We start from the raw sequence: 27405 nt of genomic DNA, 5'->3' as shown, positions 1-27405 counted from the left end.
TATTTTGAGAAAATGCATGAGAATAAAATCAGATCGGGAATACTCTGGAAAGGAAGAGTTGTAAACAAAGACTAGTTCAGTCATATAACAATGAGTATTAAAATGCTACTGTTATAAACACAGCATGATATGGGTGCAGAAATAAAAGGTAGGCAAATAAGACCTAATGAAGGATTGAAAATAACTGGCAGAAATATATGGATGTTTAGTACATAGTAATAGTAGTGTTTTAAGTCAGTTGCAAAAATATGTGGGTCATTTAATAGATGACATTTGTCCAGCTGATTTCAAAAAAAATTTTTTTTTTTTTTTGTAAACAAAACAAAATGTTGTTTTGTTTTGAGACAAGGTCTCACTCTGTCACCCAGCTGCACTGCAGTGGTGCAGTCATGGCTCACTGCAGCCATGACCTCCTGGACTCCAGTGATCCTCCCACCTCAGCCTCCCACGTAGCTGGGACCACAGCCACATGCCACCACGTTCAGCTAATTTTTGTATTTTTTTGTAGAGACAGAGTTTTTGCCATATTGCTCAGGCTGATCTTGAATTCCTGGGCTCGAGAGATCTGCCCACCTCGGCCTCCCAGAGTACTGGGATTACAGGTGTGAGTCACTGCACCTGACCTACAATTTGTTTTTTAAAAAACTAGCTTGTCCCGGGTGCAGTGGCTCACACTTGTAATCCTAGCACTTTGGGAGTCCGAGATGGGTGGATCATGTGAGCTCAGGAGTTTGAGACCAGCCTGGTAGTTTTTAATATGGTGAAACCCCGTCTCTACTAAAAATAAAAAAAATTAGCCGGGCATAGTGATGTGCGCCTGTAATCCCAACTACTCGAGAGGCTGAAGCAGGAGAATCGCTTGACCCCGGGGGGCGGAGGTTGCAGTGAGCCGAGATCGCGCCAGCACACTCCAGCCTGGACAACAAAGTAAGATTCTGTTTCAAAACAAAAAAAGCTAGCTTGTAATCCTAGCACTTTGGGAGGCCAAGTCGGGCAGATTGCTTGAGTCCAGGAGTTTGAGACCATCCTGGGCGACATGGCAAAACCCTGTCTTTACCAAAAAAATGTAAAAATTAGCTGGGTGTGGTGGTATGCCTGTAGTCCCAGCTACTCTGGAGGCTGAAGTGGGAGGATTGCTTGAACCCTGGGAGGTGAAGCATACAGTGAGCCAGGATGGCAGCACTGTACTCCAGCCTGGGTGACAGAGTGAGACCCCATTTCCCCAAAAATTAACTAATTAGTTAATTAATTTTTTTAAAAGTTAGATATATACATCATCCACAGATACGTTTTTATTTCTGATTTGAATGAAAATATGTGGTAATTCAATGCTACTTTAATTTTTTTACTATTGACCTGAAATTTTTAAGAAATAATTAGGCCAGACACAATGGCTCATGCCTTAATACTCAACACTTTGGGAGGCTTGAGGCTGGGCGTTCCAGACTAGCCTGAGCAACATAGTGAGATCCTGTCTCTACAAAAAGAAAATGCTTATTGGAGGGGAAAATAAGTTTAGTTGTTGAATGTTAGCAAATGCTTTTTTTATATATATAGAAATTACGTTTTTTTCTTATTTACTATGTTGACATGACTCTACATCAGATTGCCTGACACTGAACCATTGTAATATATTTGATGTCAACCCTTATTTGATTATGGTAACTTATTTTTGAAATTTGTAAACAATTATTTTTATACTGTTGAATGTTGTTGAATTCTCTTAACTAGTAGTTTATTTTGAGTTATTGCATGTCAGTGTATGAATGTGATTTATTTATAGTTTATTTTCTCAACTAGATTATAGTAAAGGATATGGAAGGAAAAGAAATGTGTATAGGCAGGAACCATGTCTTTAAAAACCATAGTGGTCCACAGAATCGGAGAAAATGTTTACAAACTACTCATCTGACAGGGAATTAAGAACCAGAATATAAGGAGCTCAAATAAATTAATAGGGAAAAATCATAATCTGATTTTAAAATGGGTAAAAGATCTGAATAGACATTTTACATTTTTCTTTTGTTTTTTTGAGACGGAGTCTTGCTGTGTTGCCAGGCTGGAGTGTAGTGGCTCGACGTTGGCCCACTGCAACCTCTGCCTCCTGGGTTCAAGTGATTCTCCTGCCTCAGCCTCCTGAGTAGCTGGAACTATGGGCGCACACCATCATGTCTGGCTGATTTTTTGAATTTTAGTAGAGACAGGGTTTCACCATGTTGGTAAGGCTGGTCTCGAACTCCTGACCTCAGGTGATCCGCCTGCCTTGGCCTCCCTAAGTGCTGGGATTACAGGCGTGAGCCACTGCGCCTGGCCTACATTTCACATTTTTCAAAAGAAGACATACACATGGCCAACCATGTATATGAAAAAATGCTCAGCATCATTAATCATCAGAGAAATGCAAATCAAAATTACAGTGATATATCATTTACCCTAGTTAAAATGGCTTTTATTCAAAAGACAGGCAATAATAAAAGCTGGTGAGGATGTAGAGAAAGAGGAAGAGGAAACTTCGTTCACTGTTGGTGGGAATGTAAGTTAGTATGACCACTGTGGAGAACAGTATGGAACTTCCTCAAAAGCTAAAACTGGAACTACCATATGACCCAGCAATCCCCCCATTGGGTATATATGAAAAAGAGAGGAAATCACTGTATCAAAGAGATATGAGCACTTCCATGTTTATTGTAGCACTGTTCATAGTAGCCAAGATGCAGAATCAACGTAAGTGTTCACCAGCAGATGAATGGATAAAGAAAATGTACAAATATGCAGTGAAATATTATTCAATCATAAGCAAGAATGAAATCTTGTCATTTGCAACAGCATGGATGGAACTGAAGGACATTGTGTTAAGTAAATTAAACCAGTCACAGAAGGACAAATTTCATGTGTTTTCACTCATACATGGGAGCTAAATATTTTTGAAAATTGAACTCATGGAGATGAAGAGTAGATTGATGATTATCAGAGGTTAAGAAAAGTAGCAGGGAGGGGAAGATAGAATGGAGATGATTAACGGGTGCAAATGTACAGTTAGAATCAATAAGATCTAGTATTTGATAGCATAATAGAGTCACTATAATTAACAATAATTTATTGTATATTTTGAAATAAGAGTGAAATTGGAATGTTCCTAACACAAGGAAATGATAGGTGCTTCAGATGATGGATACCCCAATTGCCCTGATTTGATCATTACAACTTGTATGCTGGTATCAAAACATCACATGTACCCTATAATACACTCAATGATTATGCACATAGAATAATTAATAATAAAGTACAGTGGCACAAAAAGTTTACATGGTAGGTGCTGAAAACATGATTTTAATTGAATAGAACTTTTTATTAGAAGAACATCCGTGATAGGCCAAGATATCTTAGTTTTCTTGCATACATCTTGGTTTTGATTTTCTTTTAGATTGAAGAGCAATCAGATTGTAAGATCTTAGATGGACACTTTGTTTCCCCTATGGCTCACTATGTGCCTGATATCATGCCAATTGAATCTGTTATTGCAAGGTAAGAATTTTTTGTTCAAAAAGATGAATTAATATGTTATTTATGTTCATTAAAATTATAATGTCAACACTATGTTATTTGAAATTAGGAGTAACAAGGCAGGCCTAAATTGTTGAAAAGGCTGAATTAGAAGATATTTTAATTCAAGGATATTCATCGAAGCATTGTTTATAGTTGCAAAAAATAGACAATGCCTAAATGTTCAACAGTAGGTGATTAATTATCCATACTGTGGATACCATTAGTGACATGGAAATATGGTCACAATGTGTGAAAGTTTAAGAAGATAATACAAAGGATTTTTTAGTTCCATTTTTGTAAATACATAAGTGTGCACACATAATCACACAGAAGTTTCCAAAGGATATATATGAATATACAAACTCTGCTTATCTCTGAGTGGAGAGATTTTTGGCTTTTAAATTTTTAGTTTCAGGTCAGGCATGGTGGCTTATGCCTGTAGTCCCAGCACTTTGGGAGGCCAAGGCAGTTGGATCACTTGAGTTCAGGAGTTCTAGACCAGCCTTGCCAACATGGCGAAACCCCATCTCTACTAAAAATACAAAAAATTAGCCAGGTGTGGTGGCAGACACCTGTAATCCCAGCTACCTGGGAGGCTGAGGCAGGAGAATTGATTGAACCCAGGAGACGGAGGTTGCAATGAGCCAAGATTGTGCCACTACACTCCAGCCTGGGCCACAGAGTGAGACTCTCTCTCAAAAAAAAAAACAAAAATACCATGTACATGTGTTGATTTTATAACAGGAAGAAGAAGTACTTTTAAGTGAAGAAACTAAAAAACATGTGGTAACTTAGACTAGACAGACTACATAGTTCAGCTAAGTAAAGCACCTCAGGACTGGTATGTAATTAGCATGTCAGTTTGAGAATGTAAATAGATATTCTGAAATACCTGAGGTTCCTAAGTGGTTAATTATCCAATAGTTGAAAACTGGCTTTTTGGATCTTTGTTAGAGTACAGAGGTTATTCTTAGCTCAGTCTTGTTAGTGGTTTTTTTGTTTGTTTGTTTGTTTGTTTGTTGAGACAGAGTCTTCCTCTGTTTCCCAGGCTGGATGGAGTGCAGTGCTGCCCACTGTACGCTCTGCCTTTCAGGTTCAAGCAATTTTCATGTCTCAGCTGCCTGAGTAGCTGGGATTATGAGCGTGTGCCACCATACCCGGCTAATTTTTTTATTTTTAGTACAGATGGGCTTTTGCCATGTCGGCCAGGCTGTTCTCAACCTCCTGGTCTCAAGGGATCCACCTGCCTCGCCTCCCAAAGTGCTGAGATTACAGGTATGAGCCACCACGCTCAGCCACTGTTAATGGTTTGTGTTTTGTTTTGTTTTGGGGATGGAATCTCACTCTGTCTCCCAGGCTAGAGAGAGAATCTCCAGAGTCTCGCTCTTTTGCCCAGGCTAGATGGAGAGCAGTGGTGCTCACTGCAGCCTCCGCCTCCTGGGTTCAAGTGATTCTCCTGCCTCAGCCTCCGGAGTAGCTGGGATTATAGGCACCTGCCACTACACCCGGCTAATTTTTGTATTTTTAGTAGAGACAGAGTTTCAACATGTTGGGCAGGCTGGTCTCGAACTCCTGACCTCAAATGATCTGCCCACCTCAGCCTCCCAAGTGCTGGGATTACAGGAGTGAGCCACTGTGTGTGGCTTGATAATGAGTTTTTTAAGTAGTTTTTAATTCTAAATCAGTGTTGAACCTAGATCTTTACACAGTTCTCTATTTTATGTTATAACTAATTTTATTTAAAAAGAACAAAATACTGTACTTTTTTCCCCTACATTGTTGATTAAAATAAACTATTTGCTGTTTCTGGTTAGTAGGTGTTTTCTCCTTTTAAGATTTTGTCTGCAATAGCAATGATAAAATAGTGATACATGTATGGGCGTTTGAAAAATTCTTCAGTCAAGAAGAGATTATTCTGTAATGGAAACCTACTTAACCTTTTAACCAACCCTGTAAATGAACCTGTAAAGTGTAAACTAACTGAAGAGCAGTTTGATAGACCTGATTAGAAGTTGTAGTCAGCTGTCCATTATTTTGTTACCCCTAAGGCATTATTTTAAATTTATATTTTTTTCCTGTTGATAGCCTCTGAATGAAAGGCAAGCAATGTCATGTAGTGGAAAGAGCTAGAACTTTGGAATTAAACAGATCTGGGATCGAACCCTGAGTCTACTTCTTATGAACCTAATGTCAATTACTTAATCTCTGAACCAGGCTTTATAAAGTAGGACTAATAACACTTAATCTCGTAGGGTTGTTGAAAGTAATAAATAAGGAATGAGGCCAAGCACGGTGGCTCACACCTGTAATCCCAGCACTTTGGGAGGCCAAGGCGGGCGGATCACCTGACATCAGGAGTTTGAGACCAGCCTGGCCAACATAGTGAAACCCCGTCTCTACTAAAAATACAAAAAAATTTAGCCAGGCATGGTGGCAGATATCTGTAATCCCAGCTACTCGGGTTGCTGAGGCAGGAGAATCACTTGAACCTGGGAGGCCGAGGTTGCAGTGAGCTGAGATATCGCCATTGGACTCCAGGCTAGGTGACAAGAGTGAAACACCATCTTAAAAAAAAAAAAAAAAAAAAAAAAAAAAAAGGAATGAAAATAGTGTGCAGGGAATATAAAAAACATAAACGTGTAGCTAGTTTATTTATTTATTTATTTGTTTGACAGAGTCTTGCTTTGTCAGTCAGGCTAGGATGCAGTGGTGCTATCTTGGCTCACTGCACCCTCAACCTCCCTGGCTCAAGTGATCCTCTCACCTCAGCCTCCTGAGTAGCTGGGACTGTAGACTGATGTCACTAGACCTGGCTAAGTTTTTTTTTAGTTTTTTTGTAGAGATAGGGGTCTCACTACATTGTCCAGGCTGATCTCAAATTCCTGGGCTCAAGTGATCCTCCTGCCTTTGCTCCCCAGAGTGCTGAGATTACAGACTTGAGCCACTGCACCCAGCCTTAACTGTTTTAGATATGCTTTGTCTTATTAATGCTTTATTAAAAGCATTAAGTCAACCTGGGCAACATAGAAAGACACTGTCTCTACAAAAAAAAATAGAAAATAAATTTTCTGGCCATGATGGTATGTGCCTCTAGTCTTACCTACTCAGGAGGCTAAGGCTGAAGATTGCCTGATCGAGGTTAGAGTGAGCTATAATTGTACCACTGCACTCCAGCGTGGGTGACAGAGCATGACCCTGTGTCAAAGAAAAAAAAAATTTTTTTAAAGCATAAGTGAATGTGTAGCTCTTTAACCTGTAGGCCAAAGGATATAGAAGGAAAAGAAACTTTCAGTTTTTGCATATCATCACTTCAATCCCTGGAACTATGTGTCCCTTTCTCATAGATTCTCCACCTTATCTGGACACTTACACAAGCTATAAAGCATAAAGAAAGGAGGAAAATTATGTGATTTTACTCAGACTCAGAAGTACTCCTCAACATCTGTTGGAAATGGAGGAAGGGTTCTTTCCAGTTAGTGACAGGAATGGGGAAACAAGTTGACTTCCTGTCTCTGCAGTGTCATATTTTTACAACATAATTAATATTTTTTTCAACAATTTCTAGTCAGATTTAAAGCATAACTTATTTTGATGAAAGACTATAAATTCCCAGGTGATGCACATTGACATGTACTTTTCGTTTCTTTCCCCCTGTCATTCTTGTGCAGCAATTTATCTCATTGCATTAAAACATTAGAAAATGCAAATAAGAAAAAAGAAAAAAAAAATCATTGGTAATTCCACCAATGAGTGATAACCACTATTTTATGTATATTCTAATCTTTCTCCTATGTGTTCACATACAACTGTACTTACTCTTTTTTTGACCTAATTAATCATTGAATACGCAGTTGGTTATCATTAATGGCTGTTTGGTATTCCATACTGTGGCTCTACCATAATTTACTAATTCCTTATGGTGCACATTTAAGTTGCATTGTTTTTCACTATTGTAAACATCACAATGAACATCCTTATGTACATCTCCTTACCTGCTTCTCTGATTATTTTTGTGCCGTAAGTTGCTAAACATGGAATTTCTGTATTTATAAGATTTGTGCAGATTTTAAACTTTTGATTATATTGTCAAATAAGTAGGAAAAGCTTAAGGCTATGCCACATATAGATTAATCCACAGGGGGAAACCTATTTGTCCTATTATCATTTGGTCCATTACTCATGATTCTGTCTCTTTTTCACACTTTCTGTTTTTATTGAGGTAGAGAAAAATATATCAGGTAAATGAAATAAGGAAACTGCAAGCATTCTTTTCTCTTAAAAGAACAGTTTAAAGACTGCTAAAGATCTGTGGTGACAGGATTTATAGATCACAAATTATAGATTTCCCTATGTAATGTAAAATAGCTCATGAAATTGTGATGTATCTTCTGGACAGCCTATATTAGAAATGTACTTATGTCAAAATTCCAAATGAACTATAATATTTTAAAACATAGCATTCAGGCCAGATGTGGTGGCTCTGGGAGGCCTATAATCCCAGCGCTTTGGGAGGCCGAGGCGGGCAGATCACCTTGAGGTCAGGAGTTCGAGACCAGTTTGGCCAACATGGTGAAATCCTGTCTCTACAAAAATTAGCCGGGCATGATGGCGGGTGCCTGTAATCCAAACTACTCGGGAGGCTGAGACAGGAGAATTGCTTGAACCAGGAAGACGAAGGTTGCAGTGAGCTGAGATCATGCCATTGCACTCCAGCCTGGGTGACAGAGCGAAAATTCTGTCTCAAAACAAAACAAAAAGAAAACGTCCATTTGAGCAACCTTAAATAATTTTATGGTAACATGGCATAATTTAGTATTCAAATATTACCCAAGATTGAATTGTAATAAAACTTCAGGAAAATTTAATATTTATCTTCTGGTAAAATATTAATATTCCTTTGAGGATAGTTTATATGTCTTCTATACGATTTTCATTTCTTAGCATCAGAGGTAAAAAATATTTTTCACATAATTGGGTTTAGGTTCCTCAAATATTTAGGGATAAAACACTCATTTTATGTATTTATTTATTTATTTAAATTTTTTGAGATGGAGTCTCACTCTGTTGCCTAGGCTGGAGTGCAGTGGCGCGATCTTGGCTCACTGCAACCTCTGCCTCCCAGGTTCAAGGGATTCTCATGCCTCAGCCTCCCTAGTAGCTAGGATTATAGGCACATGCCACTACGTCCGCCCGCCTGGCTAATTTTTGTATTTTTAGTAGAGATGGGGTTTCACCATGTCGTCCAGGCTGGTGTCAAACTCCTAACCTCAAGTGATTCACCTGCCTCAGCCTCCCAAAATGCTGGGATTACAGGCTTGAGCCACTTGGCCCAGCCAGGCACTCATTTTAAATTGTACATACTTGCCAATAAACTGCTCTAGGCTTTCATGATATTTTATTCCATTTATAGAAATATGTGTGTATGTATATGTATATATCTGTGTGTGTATGTGTAACAAAACCAGCTATCCTTTCAGCATTACTTCAGATGTTACTTTTATGCCATATTCCAAATTGAACCAAAGAAGTAAGATACTACTTAAAATAACGAAATGTAGATAATTCCTGTTCTGATTTCATGCTTACTACTGATCTAGTTTTTATTTTTAAAAGAATAGTGGTTTATTAGAGAGTAGAAAGAGCAATATTTCTAAATTAATAGACTCATGTGATTTTAAATATATATACATTAAACTTTAAAATTAAAAATTAGGCCGGGTGCGGTGGCTCACGCCTGTAATCCCAGCACTTTGGAAGGCCAAGGCGGGTGGATCATGAGGTCAGGAGATCGAGACCATCCTGGCTAACACCGTGAAACCCCATCTCTACTTAAAAAAATACAAAAAATTAGCCGGGTGTGGTGGCAGGCGCCTGTAGTCCCAGCTACTTGGGAGGCTGAGGCAGGAGAATGGCATGAACCCGGGAGACGGAGCTTGCAGTGAGCCGAGATCGCGCCACTGCACTCCAACCTGGGCGACAGAGTGAGACTCGGTCTCAAAAAAATAAAAAATAAATAAATAAAAAATAAAATTAAAAATTAAATTTTATAACATTTTAAATACATATCAATGAAATAAAGATAAGCAGGAAAAATAATACTTTAATTTTCACTGCTACTTTATTTTGATAGTTTTAACAGCAGTAAATCTAAATATATTTATGTATGATTTTAAATATAAGTATGTAACTAAATTAGCAAATTCAATGTTATAAGCAGGAAAAATAAGACTTTAATATTATGCTCTGTTTTTTTCTAATGATTACAACAATAGTTTTTGCCAATGTTTTAAAAATCATTCTTACTGTCTTTAAATGGCATAAATGGCATTCAGTAGTTCTCTACTCATTCTAAAAAGGAAAAAAAAAGTTGCATAAAAATTTTCCTTGGCTATAAAAAATTCTGTGTAGGTACTGGTAATTCCCTGTGTCTAACATAAGGAAGACTTATGTCTCAGCCATGACTCAGCCACTCAGCTCCCTGTCCTTGGGTAATTTATTTAACTGTGTGGTACTTAACGTCTTCTCACTTCTGAATTAGGGCTTGCTGGAAAGATACAGGCAGGAATAAAGAAATTAAAGTTGAAAGGAGTGTGGACTAGTAGAGGAAAAGGAGTAGACAGCTACATATTTATTTATATGTGCTGGAAAACCAGTATTTAGCAAAAATCTTTTATAAAACTAATGTGATATGACCTGAGCAGAGTCAAAATTTAACTGTTCAAATAAATAGTATTCACTCACCTTTTCACTTTTATTGGGGGAGCCAGCCCCCAATATTTCAACGTACGTTCTATTTTCCCTGAGTGTTGGCCAATCTGAGAAATAAAGAGAAAGAGTACAAAGAGAGAAATTTTACAGCTGGGCCTCCAGGGATGTCATCACATATTGGTAGGACTGTGATGGTGACCGCAAGCCACAAAACCAGCAAGTTTTTATTAGGGATTTTAAAAGGGGAGGGGGTGTATGAACAGGGAGTAAGTCACAATGATCACATGCTTCAAAGGGCAATAAAGATCACAGGCAAAGGCAAAATTAGAATTACTGATGAGGGTCTATGTCCTGCTGTGCATGCATTGTCTTGATAAACATCTTAACAGGAAACAGGATTCAAGAGCAGACAACCAGTCTGACTAGAATTTACCAGGCTGGAATTTCCCAATGCTAGTAAGCCTGAGAGTACTGCAGGAGACCAGGGCATATTTCAGTCCTTATCTCAATCGCATAAGACAGATACTCCCAGAGTGGCTGTCTATAGACCTACCCCTAGGAATGCATTCCTTCCCCAGGGTTATTCCTTGCTGGGAAAAGAATTCAGTGATATTTCTCCTACTAGCTTTCTGCAAGAAGAAAAATATGGCTCTATTCTGCCCGACCCTGCAGGCAGTCAGACCTTATGGGTATCTTCCTTTGTTCCCTGAAAATCGCTGTTATTCTGTTCTTTTTCAGGGTGCACTGATTTCATATTGTTCAAACACACATGTTTTACAATCCATTTGTACAATAGTGGTCCTGAGGTGATGTACTTTCTCAGCTTACGAAGCTAATGTGATTAAGAGAATAAAGACAGGCATAAGAAATTAGAAGAGTATTGATTGGAGAAGTGATAAATGTCCATGAAATCTTCACAATTTGTGTTCAGAGACTGCAGTAAAGACAGGCGTGAGAAATTATAAATGTATTAATTGGCCAGGCACGGTGGCTTAATCCTGTAATCCCAGCACTTTGGGAGGCTGAGACGGGCGGATCACAAGATCAGGAGATTGAGACCATCCTGGCTAACACAGTGAAACCCCGTCTCTACTAAAAAATACAAAAACTAGCCAGGCAAGGTGGCGGGTGCCTGTAGTCCCAGCTACTCAGGAGGCTGAGGCAGGAGAATGGCGTAAACCCGGGAGGCGGAGCTTGCAGTGAGCTGAGATCCGGCCACTGCACTCCAGCCTGGGCAACAGAGCAAGACTCTGCCTCAAAAAAAAAAAAAAGTATCAGTTTTGGGAACTGATAAATGTCCCTGAAATCTTCACAATTTATGTTCTTCTGCCTCGGCTCTAGCCAGTCCCTCTGTTTAGGGTCCCTGACTTCCCACAACACACTTTCTAATTGATTTGTGTCTAATACAGATGTACATACACAATCTTTTTTTTGAGACGGAGTCTCGCTCTGTCGCCCAGGCTGGAGTGCAGTGGCCGGATCTCAGCTCACTGCAAGCTCCGCCGCCCGGGGTTTACGCCATTCTCCTGCCTCAGCCTCCTGAGTAGCTGGGACTACAGGCGCCCGCCACCTCGCCCGGTTAGTTTTTTGTATTTTTTGGTAGAGATAGGGTTTCACCGTGTTCGCCAGGATGGTCTTGATCTCCTGACCTCGTGATCTGCCCATCTCGGCCCTTCCCAAAGTGCTGGGATTACAGGCTTAAGCCACTGTGCCCGGCCACATACACAATCTTACTGTACTCTCTGGAGATCAGGAAATATGATGAAAGAGTGTTGAGGACTTACATTTCAAAAGACTAGGCAGTCAAAAGGATATTCTTATTTTAAAAAGGAAAAAGTAACAACAGAAGACTAGGCAGAATCAGTACAAGGAGTTCTTTGAGGGCGGGGTAGAAGGAATACTCATTTCATATGACTAAAATTAGAGTTTCCTTGAATCTCAACCCTCTTCAGTCTGCCTTCCTTCTAAACTCAAAAAGCTAGGTATTTGCCTTTTGGAATTTGTGGTTTGAAACTTGTAGAGTACTGCTTTCAGCCTTGTCAAAGGCAACAAGTGATTAAGAAAAGCAGTATACGACCTAGCAGCAGTAGGCAAATGTATGATTAAAGATATGTAACCATAGCAGCTGTTGGCTCAGAGAAAAACTTAGTCATTTCTTATTAGCTCTCATCTCCCTCCCTCCTTACTTTCTGTTCCACTTTCCCTGCTTCTTTATTCTTCCTTCTTCTCCTTGTCTTTCTCTTTCTTCTCCTCCTCCTCCTCCTCCACCTTCTTCCTCTCCTCCTCCTCCTCGTTTTTTTTTTTTGGTTTATTTTTTGTTATTTGGGTTTTTTTTTTTTTTTAACCACCTTGCTCTATTGCTCAGGCTGGAGTGCAGTAGTGCAATCATAGCTCACTGCAGTCTTGAACTCCCAAGCTCCGGCGACCCTCCAACCTCAGCCTCCTGAGTAGCTGGGACTACAGGCATGCACCACCACAACCAACTAATATTTTTATTATTTGTAGAGAACAAGGTCTCTCTATGTTGCCTAGGCTGGTCTTGAATTCCTGGGCTCAAGGGATCCTCCTGCCTCAACCTCCCACAGTGCTGGGATTATAGGCCTGAGCCACCATCCCCAGCTTCACTTCTTTATCTCACTTCCTCTTCTCTCTCTCTCTCTTTCTTTGACTTGGTCTAATTTGTCTTATCCTTTGTAAATTTTTCAAGACTTTTTTTTTTTTTTTTTGAGATGGAGTATCGCTTTGTTGCCCAGGCTGGAGTGCAGTGGTGCAATCTCGGCTCACTGCAAGCTCCGCCTTCTGGGTTCACGCTATTCTCCTGCCTCAGCCTCCTGAGTAACTGGGACTACAGGTGCCCGTCACCACACCCAGCTAATTTTTTGTATTTTTAATAGAGACGAAGTTTCACCGTGTTAGCCAGGATGGTCTCGATCTCTCCTGACCTTGTGATCCACCTGCCTTGGCCTCCCAAAGTGCTAGGATTACGGGTGTGAGCCTCTGCTCCCGCCTGACTTTTTTTTTTTTTAAGAGACTGGATCTCACTGTTGGCCAAGCTGGTCTCAAACTCCTGGACTCAAGTGATTCTACCCATCAGCCTTCCAAGTAGCTGGGACTATAGGTGGGCACCATTGCATCCAGCTCTAATTCTTCAGGTCTTTCTGGTTTTTCTCCACTTCCCTCTCTCTGCAAATGCCATTATTAAATGTAGCCCCCCCAAAAAGGCAAAGAACTAAACAAGTTAAAAGCAAAACAGTTTATTCTAGTAACCTATAAACATTACATTTTAAATTATATGAATTGTCTAAGTCTGTAGTTTGTCTTTAACTCTGACACTATGGTGCTTTACATACTTAGGAACTTTAAAAATCTTTTGGATGATTATTGGGATGAAATACTGGGTTTTAGTGTCTAGAATCCAAAGCAAAGCAGTTATGCAGCTATGGAAGTGATACACTTGTTCACTGATTTCTTGATTACTCAAGGTAGAAGGAGTTTGTTATTATATGCAGACTCTCATTTAAATATATAAAACATATATATATTTTTTTAAAACATGAGCCTGGCCAACATGGTGAAATCCCATCTCTACTAAAAATACAAAAATTAGCTGGGCATGGTGGCGCACGCCTGTAATCCCAGCTACTCAGGGGGCTGAGACAGGAGAATCACTTGAACCTGGGAGATGGAGGTTACAGTGAGCCAAGATCGCACCACTGCACTCCAGCCTGGGTGACAGCGTGAGACTGCATCTCAAAAATAGAATTAAAAAATAAATAAGAAAGTAGCCTTCTGGTGGCTTAGTTCCTACCATGGCTTAGAATGAAAGAGGTTCCTAGGTGAAGGTGAGTTGCTGATGTGGGAAAAAACAGGATTTTTTTACTCTATTTAAAAACAAAACAGTGACAACATATTAGCTAAAGCCCTCATTTAGATTGTTTTAAAATTACAAAATAATACATGGTCATTATAGAAATGAGTGCAAATAATACAGATTCTGGAGGAATCTCTAGGAAGGCTACCTATCAGGTACTATGCTCATGACCTGGGTGATGGGATTATTATTCCTTTGAAGGCTGCCTGTTTGTATCTTTTGCCTGTTTTTTAATGGGGTTATTTGGTTTTTGTTAAATTGTTTAAGTTTACTATAGATTCTGGATATTAGACCTTTATTGAATGCAAGTTTGTGAATATTTTTCTTGCTTTCTGTAGGTTGCCTCAGCCTGTTGCTACTTTTTTTTTTTTTTTTTTTTTTTTTTTTTTGCTGTGCAGAAGCTCTTTAGTTTAATTAGGTCCCACTTGTCTCTTTTCTTTATGTTGCAATTGCTTCTGGGGACTTATACATTCTTTGCCAAGTGTATTAGTTTGTTTTCACACTGCTGATAAAGACATACCCGATACTGGGCAAACAAAAGAAAGAGGTTTAATGGACTTAACAGTCCACGTGGCTGAGAAAGCCCCACAGTCATGGCCGAAGGTGAAAGGCATGTCTCACATGGCGACAGACAAGAGAAGACAGCTGTGCAGGGAAACTCCCCTTTTAAAAACCATCAGATCTCATGAGACTTATTCACTATCACAAGAACAGCATGGGAAAGACCTACCCCCATGATTCAACTACCTCCCACCAGGTCCCTCACAAAACACATGGGAATTAAAGATGAGATTTGGGTGGGGACACAGCCAAACCATATCACCAAGGCTGAACCCAGAATTTCTTAGGTTTTTCTTCTGGGGTTTTTATTGTTTTAGGTATTACATTAAAGCCTTTAATCTATCTTGAGTTAATTTTTGTTTATGGTGAAAGGAATGGGTCCAATTTCAATCTTCTGCATATGGTCAGCCAGCTATCCTGACACCATTTATTGAATAGGGAGTCCTTTCTCTTTTGTCTATTATTGCTGACTTTGCCGAAGATCAGGTGGTTGTAGGTGTGTGGCTTTATTTCTGCATTCTCTATGCTGTTCCATTGGTCTATGTGTCGTTTTTTATACCAACATACCAGTACCATGCTGTTTCGGTTACTATAGCCTTGTAGTATAGTTTGAAGTTGGGTAATGTGATGCTTCCAGCTTTGCTTTCTTCGCTTAAGATTGCTTTGGTGATTCATGCTCTTTTTCGGTTCCGTATATGAATTTTAGAATAATTTTTCTAATTCTGTCAAAAATGGTTTTGGTAGTTTTATAGGAATAGCATTGAATCTGTGAATTGCTTTGGACAGTACAGCCATTTTAACTATTGATTCTTCCTATCCACGAGTATGGAATGTTTTTCCATTTGTTTATGTCATCTCTGATTTCTTTCAGTAGTGTTTTGTAATTCTCATTGTAGAGATCTTTTACCTCCTTGGTAAGCTGTATTCCTAGGTTTCTGTGTGTGTTGTTGTGTGGCTATTATAAATGAGATTGTGTTCTTGATTTGGCTCTCAGCTTGGATGTTATTGGTGTATAGAAATGTTACTGAGCGGGCCAGGCGCAGTGGCTCAAGCCCGTAATCCCAGCACTTTGGGAGGCTGAGATGGGCAGATCACGAGGTAAGGAGATACTGGCTAACATGGTGAAACCCTGTCTCTACTAAAAAAATACAAAAAAAAACTAGCCGGGCGAGGTGGCAGGCACCTGTAGTCCCAGCTACTTGGGAGACTGAGGCAGGGGAATGGTGTGAACCCGGGAGGCGCAGCTTGTAGTGAGCTGAGATCCGGCCACTGCACTCCAGCCTGGGCAACAGAGCGAGACTCTGTCTCAAAAAAAAAAAAAAAAAAAAAGAAAAGAAATGTTACTGAGCTTTATACATTAATCTTCTATCTCTATCTTGAAACTTTACTGAAGTTATTTATTAGTTCTGAGAGCCTTCTAGCAGAGTCTATGGGGTTTTTAAGGTATAACATTATATTGACTGCAAAGAGAGATAATTGACTTCCTCTGTTTCTATTTGGATGCCTTTTATTTTTTTCTGTTGCCTGATTGTTCTGGTTAGGATTTCCAATACTGTGTTGAATAGTGGTAGTGAGAATGGGAATCCTTGTTTTGTTTCAGTTCTCAAGGGGAATGCTTCTAGCTTTTGCCTATTCAGTATGGTGTTGGCTGTGGGTTTGTCATAGATGGCTCTTATTTTGAGGTATCTTCCTTTGATCCCTAATTTATTGAAAGTTTTTTTTTTTTTTTTTTTTTTTTTTTTTTTTTTGAGACAGAGTCTCGCTCTGCCGCCCAGGCTGGAGTGCAGTGGCGTGATCTTGGCTCACTGCAAGCTCCGCCTCCCGGGTTCACGCCATTCTCCTGCCTCAGCCTCCCGAGTAGCTGGGACTACAGGCGCCCGCCACCTCGCCCGGCTAGTTTTTTTGTATTTTTTAGTAGAGATGGGGTTTCACTGTGTCAGCCAGGATGGTCTCGATCTCCTGACCTCGTGATCCGCCCGTCTCGGACTCCCAAAGTGCTGGGATTACAGGCTTGAGCCACCGCGCCCGGCCTTATTGAAAGTTTTTAACATGAAGTGATGTTGAATTTTGTCAAAAGCCTTTTCTGTATCTATTGAGATGATCATGTGGTTTTTTTAAGTCTGTTTATGTGGTGAATAACCTTTATTAATATACATATATTGAACCAATCTTGCACCCCAGGAATAAAAGCCCACTTGATTGTAGTGGATAACTTTTTGATGTGCTAGTGTTGTCCTTATAGCTTCTGATACTTTTTTCCTTGAGGTTCTGTAGATAGTAAATTTCTGAGTTATTAATATGTAAAAATGACTTTATTATCCCTCATACTTAGTTAACCCCTTGCCTACTCATGTAATTCTTGGTTCAGAATAACTTCCTTCAGAATTTAGAAGGCTTTGGTGTGTTTTTTTCTGTCTTCCAGCATTATTGATGAAATACTTGATACCAACTTGATTCTTCTACTTTTGTAGGTAACCAGTTGTTTCTCTCTAGAAACTTTTGTGGTCTTTTCTGTATCCTTAGTGGTTAGATGTTGTTGTTGTTGTTTTGTTTTTTTTTTTTTTTTTTTTTTTAATTCTTTGTGCCTGCCACTCAGAAGACCCTTTCAGTTTGGAAGAAAACAGATAAATTTTCTTTTTTTTTTTTTTTTTTTTGAGACGGAGTCTTGCTGTGTCACCCAGGCTGGAGTGCAATGGCCAGATCTCGGCTCACTGCAAGCTCCGCCTCCCGGGTTCACACCCTTCTCCTGCCTCAGCCTCCCGAGTAGCTGGGACTACAGGCACCCGCCACCTCGCCCGGCTAGTTTTTTTTTTGTATTTTTTATTAGAGACGGGGTTTCACCGTGTTAGCCAGGATGGTCTCGATCTCCTGACCTCGTGATCCGCCCGTCTCGGCCTCCCAAAGTGCTGGGATTACAGGCTTGAGCCACCGCGCCCGGCCAGATAAATTTTCATCTATTATTTTTGCCACTTTTTTTTCTCCTGTCTTGTCTCCATTCTTTTCTGAGATTCCTGTTAGAAACATGCTGGAGCCAGGCATGGTGGCTCACGCCTGTGATCCTGGCACTTCGGGAGACCTATGCAGGTGGATCGCCTGAGGTCAGGAGTTCGAGACCAGCCTGGCCAACATGTCGAAACCTCATTTCTACTAAAAATGCAAAAATTAGCTGGGCATGGTAGTGAGCACCTGTAATCTCAGCTACTCTGCAGGCTGAGGCAGGAGAATCACTTGAACCCGGAGACGGAGGTTGTGGTGAGCTAAGATTGTGATACTGCACTCCAGCCTAGGCGACAGAGCAAGGCTCCATCTCTCTTTTTTTTTTTTTTTCCTTTGAGATGGAGTCTTGCTCTGTCACCCAGGTTGGAGTGGAGTGGCCCTGCAATCTTGGCTGACTGCAACCTCGGCCTCCCAGAGTCAAGTGATTCTCCTGCCTCGGTCTCCCAAGTAGCTGGGATTACAGGCACTTGCCACCATGTCTAGCTAATTTTGTGTTTTTAATAGAGACGGGGTTGTGCCATATCCAAAAGCTTTCATATCCAAAAGCTCAACAGAATCTAACTATAGTCTGTCCCAATTCCATATTACCAAAAGAGCAAATCTCATTGCCCTAACTTGGCTTATGCTTGGCCCAGTCAGCTGTGGCAGAGGAGTCACATGGTCTATACCCATTCATCATGGGACACTGGGGAAGACTTTTAAAAGATAGTTGAATTTGAGCACTGATTACTGAAATTAATTAGGTGGGTAGCTAGTTAATACTACAATAAAAAATTCCTATTAAAGCTATTATCCAATAATGAAGTCACTACATGCATTGCTATGGAACAAAAGAAAAGTACAAATAATAGCAGAGATGTCCAGCTTTCTACTGAAAAAATTCGTAAATGTTTTCATTTCCCCAAAATCTTTAAAATATCAGGAAACAGGACAATGCTCAGAATGCAAAATGAAGCAAAGCTGTTGGTTAACAGTGGCAATTCTCATTATGGAACTGAAAATTAAGAGTTCCCATGAGCACAAAACATAAATAATTCTTAAATCATCCTAACTTTATTTGTCTTTGTTCTATTCTGCAATTTATTGACAGTGGATAAGTGGTGATATTACCCATTCTGTCCAAGCAAAGTTTTCAGCTCAGAATTGAGGTTTTATGTTGCTTGAGAATCTAATCACCTCAGGTCAAACCTTCAGGTGACAGTACAGTCTTTTCCTATGATAGTAATTCTAAAATATAAACTGCTAAGAAAATTAAAATGAGAAATGAGTTTGGGAAGATGAAAATGTTTTGAAGATAGATGGTAGTGATGGTTGCACAACGTTACTGTACTTAATGCCACTGAATCATACACTTAAAAATGGTTAAAACGGACAAGTGTGGGGACTCATGTCTGTAATCACAGTTATTCGGGAGGCCATGGCAGGAGGATCACTTCAACCCAGGAGTTCAAGATCATCTGGGGCAACATAAGAAGACTCTGTCTCTTCAAAACATAAAAGAAATCAGCCATTCAAGACCAACCTGACTAACATGGAGAAGCTGCATCTCTACTTAAAATACAAAATTAGCTGGGTGTGGTGGTGCGCGCCTGTAATCCCAGCTACTTGGGAGGCTGAGGCAGGAGAATCGCCTGAACCTGGGAGGCGGAAGTTGCAGTGAGCCTAGATCACGCTATTGCACTCCAGCCTGGGCAACAAGAGCAAAACTCCGTCTCTCAAAAAAAAAAAAAAGAAAGAAAGAAAGAAAGAAATTAGTCAGGCGTGATAGCACATGCCTGTAGTCCCAGCTGCTTGGGATGCTGAGGTGGGAGGATTGCTTGAGCCCAGGAGGTCTGGGCTGCAGTGAGCCATAATTGTGTCACTGCACTCCACCTTGGGCTAAAAAGTGAGACCTTGTCTCTAAAAAAAAAATAATAATGGTTAAAATTGTAAATTTTATGATATGTATATTCTACCACAGTTAAAAAAAAAAAAAGAAGTCATACAGATTAAAAGAAAAAACATAAAACATTAAATGAGGACCAAAATACTACAATTAAGGAAAAAACAAAGGCCAGGTGCAATGGCTCATGCCTGTAATCCCAGCACTTTGGGAGGCTAAGGCAGGAGGATCGCTTGAGTCTAGGAGTTTGAGACCAGCCTAGGCAACATAGCGAGACCCCATGTCTACAAAAAATAAAAAATTAGCTGGGCTTGGTAGCAGATACCTGTAATCCCAGCTACTTGAGAGGCTGAAGTGGGAGGATCACTTGAGCCCAGAAAGTTAAGGCTTCAGTGAGCTGTGATCATGCTGCGGCACTCCATCCTAGGTAACAGCAATACCCTGTCTCAAAAAAAAAAAAAAAAAAAAAAAAAAGACAAATAGAGAAAACTATCTGCGCATTTGTGTTTTTTGTTTTCTAGCATGGATTGACTTGACTTGTAAGTATCAACATTTTAATGAGTCAGATTCTATCATATACTAAAAGTTTTTTAAAAAGACAACATAAACTATTTTATTGATTCATCAACAGCTTGTACAGCCAAGCATTTCTTTTGCAAAGAGGAAAAGTCAGAGCTATATCTAAAGAGTTATTTCTTTTGGCCAGGCACGGTGTCTCACACCTGTAATCCCAGAACTTTGGGAGGCTGAGGCGGGTGGATCACAAGGTCAGAAGTTTGAGACCAGTCTGGCCAACATGGTGAAACACCATCTCTGCTAAAAATACAAAAATTAACCAGGCACAGTGGCGTGGACCTGTAGTCCTAGCTAGTCAGGAGGCTGAGGCAGGAGAAGCACTTGAAGTCGGGAGGCAGAGGTTGCAGTGAGCCAAGATCGTGCCACCGCACTCCAGCATGGGTGACAGAGCGAGACTCTGTTCCTTTTTTTTCTTTTTTTTTTTTTTTTTTTTTGAGACGGAGTCTCGCTGTGTCGCCCAGGCTGGAGTGCGGTGGTACGATCTTGGCTCACTACAACCTCTGCCCCCTGGGTTCTAGCGCTTCTCCTGCCTCAGCCTCCCGAGTAGCTGGGATTACAGGCATTCGCCACCATACCTGGCTAATTTTATTTGTATTTTTAGTAGAGACAGGGTTCTTCCATGTTGGTCAGGCTGGTCTTGAACTCCCAACCTCAGGTGATTCACCTTCCTCAGCCTCCCAAAGTGCTGGGATTATAGGCGTGAGCCACTACGCTCGGCTAATAGTTACTTCTTTTAAGACTTACTCATATACAGTGGCGTCTCTACAAGATAAGAAAATTTCTTTATGTATTTATAAAATTGTGATATTGAACAAGGTAAAGAATAGTGACAATAAATTCTGTGTTTATGTTGTATTTAATATTTTAATATCCTAACAGAAAGCAGATTTACAATATCTTCGTAGCGTTTGGACAACTTAATTTAGTTAATTACAATTTGAATGTTAAAATTTCGACAGATCTTTTCTCTCAAATAATTTGTGTAAAATTTTTAAGAATTGAAAGTTTTTATTGAAAGCCCTTTAAAGAGAATTTTATTGATAAGTCTTTGCTTTTAAAAATAGGTTCCAATTTATTGTGCCTAAAGAATGGAACAGTAAATATAGGCCTGTATGCATTCATCTTGCTGGAACAGGAGATCATGTAAGACTTTATTATAATGCCTTAATCTCCAGATAATTTGTTAACATATTCTCCTTAACAGATGTGGCTACTGTATTCTTTTGAGTATGTGTTCTTTTCTTTCCTTAGCATTACTGGAGGCGACGAACACTAATGGCCCGTCCTATGATTAAAGAAGCCCGAATGGCTTCTTTATTGTTAGAAAACCCTTATTATATCCTTTTGTGATATCTAAGAAATATTTTGCCTTGTTTATTTATTAATATAGTTAGTCATCAGAAGAAATGATAGTAACCAAGTTTTCTAAACCAGTTAAATTTAGTCATCAGTTCAGAAAATACTTAAGAAGCAATAATCAAAAGGAGAGAAAGACTATTTCATGCCTCTTAAAAATTAACATAAGGATTGTACTTCTCTTGTGCAGTAAAGAAATTGTACTTCTATTTCTTGGGAGACTTATGCTAGATTTTTAATATTAGTAAGTCAAATGTTTACTATTAAGGAAACACTCATGTTTTAAATGCATTTACAGTATCAGTTGAGGTTTAGACAGTTCTTAACTTAATTTTCAAGATGACGTCAGACTATTCACAGAAGAAGAAATGAAACTGATGCACAGATATAAAGAAATGTCCAACGTTGCTGGTAATAAATGTAGAGTTAAAACAATAATGATCAACTATTTAAAAAAAAACACAGTACTGGTGAGGCTGCTTTGAAATGGGCACTCTTGTTATTAATGACGGAAAATTAGTTCAACCATTTGGGAAAACATTTTTTACCATGTGTATCAGGAGCTTTGAAACATCATATCCCTTGACAAAATGATTTTGATTCTGGGAAATTTATTCTAAGGATAAAAACTAAGAAATAATTAAATAACAAAAACATGTTTGTATAGCTTTAGTTTAGACAGTAAACCATTAGAAATAGCTCAATGTCTAAAATAGAAATAGTTATGTAAACTGTGGTTCATAATATTGGAATTTTATGCAATTGCTTGTGTTACATTTATTTCTCTACCTGTGTTATATTTATTTCTCTACTGCTTACTACCTTTGTGACCTTGGCTATTACATAACCTTTTAGTACCTCAATTTTCTCATTGATACATGGGAATAATCTCTTAGGTTATTGAGGTTATTAAATGATTAATACTATCTAGAACAGTGCCTGATAAATAATAAGCATTCAGTAAGTTTTAACTATTATTATTAAAAAGTTTACAATAATGTATGACAAGTATTTCTGATGTGAAAATAGGATATAGGCCAGGTGCAGTGGCTCACGCCTGTAATCCCAGCACTTTGGGAGGCTGAGGTGGGCACATCATCTGAGGTCAGGAGTTCAAGACTAGCCTGGCCAACATGGTGAAACCCCATCTCTGCTAAAAATATAAAATTAACCTGGCATGCTGGCACATACCTGTAATCCCAACTTCTCAGGAGGCTGAGGCAGGAGAATCACTTGAATCCAGGGGACAGGTTGCAGTGAGCCAAGATCACGCCATTGCACTCCAGCCTGGGCAAAAAGAGTAAAACTCTGTCTCAAAAAAAAAAAAAAGAAAAGAAAAGAAAATAGGATATAGACTCTATGGTGTGGCACAGGTATGCAAAAAAACTAAAAACAAAATCCAAAGCAAAAATGTGCATTGGCCTGGCATGGTGGCTCAACACCTGTAATCCCAGCACTTTGGGAGACCAAGGCAGGAGGATCACCTGAGGTCAGGAGTTTGAGACCAGCCTGGACAACATGGCAAAACTCCATCTCTACTGAAAATACAAAAATTAGCTGGGTATGGTGTCGTGCGCCTGTAATCCCAGCTACTTGGGAGGCTGAGGCAGGAGAATCGCTTGAACCCAAGAGGCAGAAGTTGCAGTGAGCTGCCTGCACTCCAACCTAGGTGACAGAGCAAGACTATGCCTCAAAAAAAAAAAAAAAAAAAAAAAAAAAAAACTGTACATAAAGAGAAATGTACCAGAATGTAATCTGGTTGTCTGTAGATTAAGTAGTTGTTCTTTAATCTGCTTTTTAGTACTTTTTGGATTTTCTATAATAAAAATTATATAAATGAAAAAATAAACTTCATTTAAAATTTAAATTGAAGATTTGTACAACCCTGTTAATTTACTGAAAACGTTAATAGGTATACTTTATTGGCTGAATTATGTGATACATGATGATATCAATAAAGCTGGGTTTTTTTTAATAAAAAGGAAAATAATTAAGTTGAAAATTTAAGAACTTCTAAACAGCCTACTTAAGAGAATTAGAATGGAGTTATTTCAGTATTAAATTGTAGAAAATTTAACTACTTAATGTACTCTCAAAATTATTTAATTATTTTAAAACTTTCTCTTTGACCCACATTCTTAAATGGCTGCAGGAAACCCAAGGACCAAGTGTAAGTATATATCACCTTCATTTTTGCAGTCTTTTTACCAAATATCCAGCAGTATTAAAATGTTGGTTGCCTTCAGTTAACCATTTCTAAATTGAATATCTAAATATTATGGGGGGGAGTTCTGTTATAAAACTGTAGTATGAATACTGACTTTAATTTTTATTTTTAAGATTTTTGCATTTTAATGTCTGTTAAGGAAATACAATAAAAAATTTTAATAGGTAGACTTAATATATAGTTTAGTTGTGAAACTGTAAATGAAGAAATGATAAAACCCTTTCCTTTTTTGGTTTTTATTTTTTGCTTTTTTTTTTTTTTTTTTTTTTTTTTCTTTGAGACGGAGTCATTCCATCACCCAGGCTGGAGTGCACTGGTGCGATCTCAGCTCACTGCAAACTCTGCCTCCCGCATTCAAGCGATTCTCCTGCCTTAGCCTCCCAAGTAGCTGGAATTATAGACATGCACCACCACACGCAGCTAATTTTTGTATGTTTAGTAGAGATGGGCTTTCACCATGTTGGTCAAACTGGTCTCAAACTCTTAACCTCAAGTGATCCGCCCACCTTGGCCTCCCAAAGTGCTGGGATTACAGGCATGAGCCACCGTGCCCAGCCTACCTTTCCCTTTTTAAGGTACATTTACATTGTGTAATTAGACACTTTATTCTTACAATGAATAGTATAGAAAATCTGAAGATAGGCCCGGCGCGGTGGCTCACGCCTGTAATCCCAGCACTTTGGGAGGCCGAAGTGGGCGGATCACAAGGTCAGGAGATCAAGACCATGGTGAAACCCCGTCTCTACTAAAAATACAAGAAATTAGCCGGGCGCGGTGGCGGGCCCCTGTAGTCCCAGCTACTCAGGAGGCTGAGGCAGGAGAAGGGCGTAACCCGGGAGGCGGAGCTTGCAGTGAGCCGAGATTGGGCCACTGCACTCCAGCCTGGGTGACAGAGCGAGACTCTGTCTCAAAAAAAAAAAAAAAGAAAATCTGAAGATAAACTTTTTTCATTCTTTTAAAACGATAAACTTCAAGGCGTTTCCATAATCTATACTGTGTTTCGTTTGGTTTATTCAATAAATATTTGAACCTAGACCCTGGGAATACTGCAACAATAAGACAACATTTTCTCATAAAGTTTGTATTGTAGTGTGGGAGATAGATAACAATAAATAAGGTGATTTCAGATTTTTAGCAATACCCAATGAATGAAGTAAAGCAGGGCAATTGTATAAAGAGTAATATGGGGTGCAGTGTAGTAACAGTATTATATATGAAAACATAATATAATGAGAAGGAGCCACCTGCATGAAGACTTGGAAGAAGATCAGCCACAGAGAAGGAAAAGTAAATGAAAAGCCCCACGTAAGCATCAGGAGGGGAGAGTAGTACAAGATGAGGTCAGAAAGATAGGCAAGGGCCGGGTGCAGTGGCTCACACCTATAATCCCAGCACTTTGGGAGGCCAAGGTGGGTGGGTCACTTGGGGTCAGTAGTTCAAAACCAGCCTGACCAACATGGTAAAACCCTGTCTCTACTAAAAATAAAAAAATTAGCCAGGTGTGGTGGTATGCACCTATAGCCCCAGCTACTGGGGAGGCCAAGGCGGGAGAATCACTTGAACCCAGGAGGCGGAGGTTGCAGTGAGCCAGTACCATGCCGCTGCACTCCAGCCTAGACCACAGAACAAGACTCCATCTAAAAAAAAAGACAAGGACCAGATTGTGAAAGGCCATCATGCTTTGAATGTGAATGATCTGAAAGTGCAATGGGAAGTGTCTAGAGGACTTCAAGCAGATGAGTGGCCTGATTTATATTTTTTAAGACCTACTTTGGTTTACTGGGGCAAGAGTAGCAACAGAGAGAACAAGCCGGGCGCGGTGGCTCACGCCTGTAATCCCAGTACTTTGGGAGGCCGAGGCAGGTGGATCACAACGTCAGGAGATCGAGGCCATCCTGGCTAACACGGTGAAACCCCGTCTCTACTGAAAAATACAAAAAATTAGCCGGGGGTGGTGGCGGGTGCCTGTAGTCCCAGCTGCTGGGGAGGCTGAGGCAGGAGAATCACATGAAGCCGGGAGGCGGAGCTTGCAGTGAGCGGAGATCATGCCACTGCACTCGAGCCTGGGCAACAGAGTGAAGACTCCGTCTCAAAAAATTAAATAAATAAATAAATAAATAAATAAATAAATAAAGCAACAGAGAAAACAAATAGGAAACTATTGCATTGATGCAGGAAAGAGTAGTGACTTTAGGTAGCAGTGGAAATGGAGAGAAGTTTTCCTGGGTTCAAGATATATTTAAGTTTAAATAATAGGACTTGTTTATGAATTGGATGTTGTGGGAGGGAAATCAAAAGTTCTGGGCCGGGCGCGGTGGTTCACGCCTATAATCCCAGCACTTTGGGAAGCCAAGGTGGGCAGATCACAAAGTCAGGAGATCAACACCATCCTGGCTAACACCCTGAAACCCCATCTCTACTAAAAATACAAAAAAGCCGGGCCTCGTGGCAGGCGCCTGTAGTCCCAGCTACTCGGGAGGCTGAGGCAGGAGAATGGCGTGAACCCAGGAGGCGGAGCTTGCAGTGAGCCGTGATCACCCCATTGCACTCCAGCTTGGATGACAAGCGCGAAACTCCATCTCAAAAAAAAAAAGCCAGAAATGGTGGTGCACACCTGTAGTCCCAGCTCTCAGAAGGCTGAGATTGAGAATCACCTGAGCCCGGGAAGTCGAGGCTGCCGTGAACCATGATCAAGCCACTTCACTGCAGCCTGGGCAATGAGAGTGAGACCCAGTCTCAAAAAAAAGAAAAAAGAAATGGTTTGCAATTTAAATCACAGATACTTCTCTCTTGCGCATTCTTTCTTTTTAAAAAGCCATCTTAAGTCCGTTTTCATCAAAAATGCTGAAACAATTTGAGACCGAGTCTACCGTTATAAATAACCACTGTCCCAGAATTTCATATCAGTAACTTCTAAAAGAGCAAACTGGGAGACCTCAGAATTCAAGGCTCCCATACAAGGCTAAAAGAAAAAGTTGGGGAAATTGTGTAATCATAAATAGAAAAATGACTTGAGGATAGGAAACAAAGATAAGAATAAATGGGTTTTTTTTCTGATGAAGCATGACTATGATCTGTTTGGATGAAGGATAGCATAGTTTCCATAAACAGAAACCCTACCTTCTGGACTTAGAGCTCTGAGAGAACTTGGTAGGACAGTGGAAGTAAGGTCTTTGAGCCAAGATTTTGTTTTTCATGTTTGGCATTCCTTCTGGCACCTGGTTCTTTGCACATATTATGTGTAGGCATATGATAAATAATCATTGGTAAAATGAATTTTTGTAACTTTGGCAAGGTTTCATTCAGTAACCAGTTATGTGTGTCTTAATACAAGTTGCATTTTGAAAAGTAGATTCTAATTTGGTCATTTTAGTAATAAAATAAAATATATTTATTTCAATCACTATATACGGATGGTTCTAGGACCCAAAAGGATATATTTAAATACTTTTTGTTTGTTTGTTTGTTTTTGTTTGAGATGGAGTCTCACTCTGTCACCCAGGCTGGAGCAGTGGCATGATGTCTGGCTCACTGCAACCTCCACCTCTTGGGCTCCAGTGATTCTCCTGCCTCAGCCTCCTGAGTAGCTGAGATTACAGGCACGTGCCACCACACCTGGCTAATTTTTGTATTTTTAGTAGAGACAGGGTTTTACCCTATTGGTCAGGCTGGTCTCGAACT

The 27405-nt window shown here is 39.7% G+C and overlaps 1 protein-coding gene across 9 annotated transcripts in view; it reads left to right on the top strand.

Annotated features, from left to right (window-relative positions):
• The window catches only part of ABHD18 (abhydrolase domain containing 18), a 68338-nt gene that overhangs the window by 22119 nt on the left and 18814 nt on the right, over positions 1-27405 (top strand). For 5 of the 9 annotated variants that reach the window (XM_050792031.1, XM_050792030.1, XM_050792034.1 and 2 more), the window contains 4 exons: positions 3425-3525; positions 21206-21284; positions 21393-21479; positions 23642-23667. In XM_050792031.1, coding sequence (XP_050647988.1) covers positions 3425-3525; positions 21206-21284; positions 21393-21479; positions 23642-23667 — 293 coding nt within the window. The other 4 variants (XM_050792036.1, XM_050792038.1, XM_050792035.1 and 1 more) reach the window with 4 other exon arrangements.

The sequence above is a fragment of the Macaca thibetana genome, chromosome 5 (assembly GCF_024542745.1).
Source record: "Macaca thibetana thibetana isolate TM-01 chromosome 5, ASM2454274v1, whole genome shotgun sequence".
NCBI classification, from domain to species: Eukaryota; Metazoa; Chordata; class Mammalia; order Primates; family Cercopithecidae; genus Macaca; species Macaca thibetana.
Note: the sequence above shows the minus strand (reverse complement) of the source record. Positions and strands in the feature narration are given on the sequence as shown.